Here is a 6,000-nt window from a genome sequence, read left to right as displayed (position 1 = left end):
CAGTATCTCATCAAACAACAATCAGACAAAGTGTTTTCAGGAGGGGCTCAGAAGATAAAACATATGGCGAAGGTGGAAGAAAACAAAGGTATCCTCTTTCCTTCCTCCTTTTTTGGCAATAAAACAATAACCCCCCCCCCCAGCAGGAAACAATTAGAAAAATAATTCCAAAAAAATAAATTAAAATTTCCTGAAACAAATAACATTCCTCACTCCACATCAGGTTTTTTTTTTTATAAGCCGGCTTGGCTATCTCCTCCCTTTCCACTCCCACGACCTATCACAACCGTTCGCCTGGCCAGCACTCTCACAGTCCAGCGGCATTGGTAGGAGAGGGCATGTGTGCGCACATATGTGCACGCGTGCTCGAGTGTGCAAAGAATAAAAGGGCAGGCGCCATTTGCCAGCAGTGGACGGGGCCATCCAGAGGTCAGAGGCCGTTGGCGCTGCGGCTGACCAGTGGTGGCTTGCTGGTCTCTACTGGCGAGCGGGGCTTCGTGATCATCTTGGGCACACGCTGCAGCAGCTGCTGGGCCTCCTGGTAAGCGTCACGCAGCTCCTTCTTCCATTGAGTGAACTCCGGGTCGCTCTAAAGGAAGAGAACGAAAAACCATGTCAGAAGAGCAGAAGGATGGAACAGAAGAAGAGTAACGCACAGAGTGTGAATTCAGAACACGCTCAAGCTGCCAAAGTTACTTACCTGTAACAACAGTTTTAAAGTGTGCAAAATGTGTGCAATTTCCTACCGCGAGATTATGCAACATTTTACAAAAAATATAAGAAATTATGTGAAATTCAAATCCTCTATGTAGTGCTATATTTTAGCGTAAAAACTCCTTAGCTGTAATTTTTTTTTTAACAGGAACATCTTTCGCGCTACAATGAGTGCAAAAAAAAAAAAAGCACTGTGATCAGCCACTTGCGTTGTGTCGTTCCAGTACATTTTTACCAGAAATGCCAGCTTATTACGTCTTACTGGCAAAGTTTTGCAATTACAAAAATTACACCAATTACATGAATTATGCTGGTGTAATTTAAATGTTTACACTGGCTGCAATACCTCAAGTCTAGTTATATTTAGGCTGTAGAACTGATATGAAAGACATTTTTTGTTTTCATAATAACTTTGGTGCCATTTAACAAATCTGGACAAAACATTAAAAAAAAATGTGTCCACTGTGGGTCTTTCACAGAACGTTTGATTATGATCCATCAAGTGGGGATGAAGAAAAAAAGGGGGGTATCCCAAATGTGTGACTTCTAATTTTAATTTTCATATCAAAGATTGCTCACCAATACAGAAGAAAACCAGCAGGACAGAATCACACCAAGGTTGGTATCAGTAATGTCATCAATGAAGTCTTTTGAGATATCAGTGATGGTATTAATGGTGTCATTTAATATATGTCATAAGTGATATAATATGTGAGGTTATAAGCTGTGCTTTGTGAAAAGTTGGCCTGGCATATGCTGTCCACTATTCTAGTGGGCACCTTGCACCAGTCCAAACGACCCTTATTGATGGTAGGTTTAAAGACAACCTTTATAGAAAGCTATCCTAGTGGTAGCTGTGGAGAGCAGCCTTCAGGTAAGTCTTGAAGGAATGTAAAGCAGCTAGTTTTACCAGTCTATAATCTCATGAATGACCCAATGAAAGGAGAACCACACTAGGTATATTTATAAAATATATGTATTTATTCTAAACACATCCCTCTAGTCTCTTTATGAGGCTAGAGGCAAAAGTGCATTCAGTAAACTTATTTAGCACACAGTAAATGAGCACAATAGATGGTTAGCCCTAGCGGAGTACCAAACCATATACCAAGAAAGTGGTATAAGAACCACAATAGACAGAGACCAGGCCTAGAGCCTGTAGAACCGCTGGGGCAACCAGGACCCACCCAAGGTAGTGACACAGGGGACCCACGGGGGACACGTGCAGTGTCTAAACACAGCCGCAAATCACCATTGACTTCTATGGAGAAAGTTGCGATTAGAATTTTAAAGAATAGGGACACTTAGAAGTGGACTTGGAGCAAACCCCTTTAGAACTAAGCAGTTCTAGAGTCAATACCCATGGGAGCACCGGAGTACTTGAGTTACCTCACCCAGGGAAGCCGGGAGCATAGGTGTCTTTTCGTGTTGGGTTTCGTCGTCGTTTTCTATGGCGAGCTGCTGAAAAGTGCTGTATGCGACCAAGTGGAAAGTGTCTGGATGGATCCAAGGTTGGATCGGAGACCTGAAGAACCTGAAAGCAGAGGGGACAGAGTCTGGGTCACTTGCCAGTGACCAGGAAAGCGATGAGAAGATGCCCACCGATGTCGGGTGATTTCAGGTGAAGCTTGACTCTTCAGCCACGAGGACCAGGAGGCGTCGACGACGACCAGGAGCTGGATTCGAGCTGTCCCACGAAGGATGTGGAGTGCTGCGGTGTCAGTTTCTGGATTGGACACAACAAGCCTTGGCAACAGCAACCCATGCAGAAAGCAAAGGTTTGGCTTCGGTGCAGACCAGCGAGGTCTGATGGACTCACCCTTTGGAGGGGAGTCAGGGCACGTCTGGAGCAACCAGGGAAGCCCAAGAAACAGAATAGTTACCTTCGTGGGGACCTACCAGTCGACGGAGCATGGATCGTGAAGGGGCCTTCGAGCAGAAATGCTAGAAGCGGGCTCGTGGAACACTCGAGGATTGTAGGCCCACAATCTTCGGTGCAGATGGTGCTCGGGGCTTGGACTACAGTTAGCCAATGCACAACTTCGGGAAAGCTTGGGAAGTTGATGCACTAGCAAATGTGCACGGTGTCCAGGGGTTCCAGGTCCACGTCACTCGTGAGGGCTGCGGGTCTCAGCTTTGCTGGGATCTCGTGCCGGCCTCGGTGAAGTCTGAAAGTCTGTGTCCTGTGTCGCAAATCCGTCGGGAGCCTTGGAAATGCAGACCGGCAAGATGCTTCTTTGGTGCCTGCTTGTGCAGGGGAGTCACTCCATGACCCCAAGGGAGATCCTTCCGTCTTCTAGTCAAAATAGAATGTCGAAGTTCCAGGATTTATGTTGCAGAGTTTCGTCCGGGTATAATCTAAAGTCCTAAGGACTGGGTTCCTATACTTGTACTAAGTTTAGGGGATGTACTTACTCTAGGGTCCCACCTATGGGAGGACCCAGGGAGGGTGTGGTTACACCCCTTTCCCTTTGTCCAGTTTCGTGCCACAGCAGGGGCTGAATGCCCCTGCAACTGTATTGAACTGGGACATGCACAGGGCCACCAAGTGCACCCCCAGCACAATCTGAAAAGCATTCGATGAATGTACCCACCCAGCCCCAATACACTAAAGCAGGGGTCTCCAACCTTTTGTGTAGTCAGAACTACTTCTGGCCAGTGAAAATCATCATGAGCTACTGAACCCGAAGCAACTTGCACATTTTTCCGAGAGACCCCCCACGCCCAGTTTCATTGACTTTAAGCCTAATTTCATCAGAGCCCATACTGTGGTTTGAACAAAATACCCAAGACAGGCCTGACTTAAGAGTTCCCTAGAACACCAAAAGGCCACTTGTTTTTCCCTTGTTTTTGTGCCCCTTTTGCCTTCTGTTCCACTCGTTTTCCCTCGTCTTTTGTGCCTTTCGGCCCTCTGTTCCACTAGTTTTTTGTGCCTTTCTGCCCTCTGTTCCACTCGTTTTTCCCTTGTTTTTGTGCCTTTCTGCCCTCTGTTCCACTAGTTTTCCCTCGTTTTTGTGCCTTTCTGCCCTCTGTTCCACTCGTTTTTGCTTCGTTTTTTGTGCCCTTCTGCCCTCTGTTCCTCTCGTTTTTTGTGCCTTTCTGCCCTCTGTGCCACTCGTTGTTTGTGCCTTTCTGCCCTCTGTTCCACTCGTTTTTCCTTCGTTTTTTGTGCTCTTCTGCCCTCTGTTCCACCAGCGCTCTCTGACGCCTTGTCAGCCATTCCTCCCACGGGATCCCTAATTCCACCATTGAGCTTACCTGCGGTGGAATGCACGTCTCCTGGCTGCTTCTGGCGGTCGAAGTCACGTCTCCTACTGCTCCGCGCTGGCATCCGGCGCACAATGGCAGACATTGCGATGCCCGCGCGTTTTCAGTACACAATGACGTCACAAGAGTCAGACTCTCACGAGAGGAGTCTGCAGCTCCAGGAGAGGAACGTCATCCTCTTCGCCCGCCCCACCCCAGCTTAGCTCCAATCCGAGCGGCTGGTTTGGGTGAGGGCGGGCAAATGGAGCTGGAAAGGCTAATAGCCCAAAATACTACCAAATACAACTGAAGGGCTACACGAGCTACTCCCGGGGTTTCCGCGAGCTACCGGTAGCTCGCGATCGACCGGTTGGAGACCCCGGCACTAAAGCCTGTATTGTCCAGGCCTCCCCTGCCAGAGTTTCGTCCAGCAGCAGAAGGTCAGACTCGTGTCTGTGGCAGCAGCATCCATTTTGTGATGCTGTGGCTCTTTTAAACTATTACCGGTTAGGTAAGTGTGTACATGTCTTCTCCCTCTAGAAGGGTGGAATTCTACCCCCGCTGCCAGAACTGGCAGGGGGGGGGGGAGGTGTAGGATTCCAAAGTGTTTGACACCAAACACAACATGTTTTCATGCAGCCATTCCAAAGTTAGCATTTACCGTGAGGTTATAATGCACTTAAGAGTATATGGTCTGGCTGCATCACAGAACAGCCTCAGAGAACAGATTCCGAAAGCTGCAGAGGGGCTCAGTTCATGCTTGGGCACCCTCTCACACAAAACCAAACACTCTTCCTTCAGGATTGATAAGTCCTTCCACAGGAGTGACTTACAGGTACATATGTGTCAGTGATTAAAGGTAGATATAGGTAGCCTATATCTTAGTAAGGGGTGCAAGCACCACCATACCCAGGCTGCAGTAGCAGACCTGTGGTGCCATTTTGGAAGGCTTCCCGGGGGTGGCATAATACATGCTTCAGCCCCTGGTAGGCCTTTGGAGTACCTATGCCCTTGGTACCTAAGATACCATATACTAGGGACTCACAAGGGTATCCCGGTAACCAATCTGGAGCGTATACCTAAAGTACATGTAATCAATTTAGAGAGGAAGCAGCTAGGCTGGGGTCCTGAATAGCAGGGCCCCCGCCATGCTAAAGTCCAAAGACAGTGAAACACCAGCAAAAAGTGGGAGTAACCATAGTAAGCAGATCCTACTCTCCTAAATACATGGCAAGGTGAATTTCTAGGGTTTTTTCTTTAAAAAAACTAAAATGTCATTACCTTACGCAACTATGCCAACCTTCCACCGCCCTCAGCCAGGCCCAGTGCCGAACTCCGCATGGGCTGCCCACCCCCAACCGCACATGGCCTCTGGCTGAGCACAGCGGTTGGGGTGGGGGCTGGTTGCACCCATCCCCTGCGGAAGGCCAGCCCCGACCGCATTGTGGGGTTGGCCACAGGACTTGACCTTCAACCATGCCCTGCACTTAGCTCTCCCACCCCCTGCCCCATATGATTTAAAATAAAAATTAAAAAAAACAATTTCAGGACAGGGGACTAAGCTTCTGTTGATTTGGTGGCAGCCAATCAGATCTGATCTCTCCATCTATGTGCTCCACTGTGTTAAATATCTATATTTCTTTTACCTTTAATTTCTCAAAAAACGACAGAACCGGAATTACACCAAATCACAAAAAGCAGGTCTTGCTTTCTGCCAAACATGGTGTAATTACGTTCAACAGTTTTGGCTGCAGGTGTATCTTTCCTACTGCTGAAATGAATAGGGAAAACGTGTTTTGGGACCCCCTTTTTTCTCAGTCCCTGCTTCATGGATGACCTTGAAACGGTCCGGGAAGGAGTTGAGGTGTAAGAGACTTTGTTTGGAAAGTTTTGTGAAGATTCATTGAATGATATCAAAGTCCTACACACCCATATATGGGAAATGATACTTACCCTTTAACCATTTGTTCATAGTGAGTAGTGCTATAAATTCACATGCTCTACAAACTCCTGCCATCAAATGACAGGCATGGACATTTT

General features: G+C 47.6%; 1 protein-coding gene across 1 annotated transcript in view; it reads right to left on the bottom strand.

The window, feature by feature from the left end:
- Nucleotides 1-293: 293 nt before the first annotated feature.
- Nucleotides 294-6,000, bottom strand: part of GRK2 (G protein-coupled receptor kinase 2) — a 264,477-nt gene continuing 258,770 nt past the window's right edge. Inside the window, exon 21 of the mRNA XM_078657665.1 lies at nucleotides 294-589. Coding sequence (XP_078513791.1) covers nucleotides 431-589 — 159 coding nt within the window. The 3' untranslated portion in view covers nucleotides 294-430. The remainder of the gene's footprint in view (nucleotides 590-6,000) is intronic.

Source organism: Lissotriton helveticus, chromosome 1_1 (genome assembly GCF_964261635.1).
Source record: "Lissotriton helveticus chromosome 1_1, aLisHel1.1, whole genome shotgun sequence".
NCBI classification, from domain to species: Eukaryota; Metazoa; Chordata; class Amphibia; order Caudata; family Salamandridae; genus Lissotriton; species Lissotriton helveticus.
Note: the sequence above shows the minus strand (reverse complement) of the source record. Positions and strands in the feature narration are given on the sequence as shown.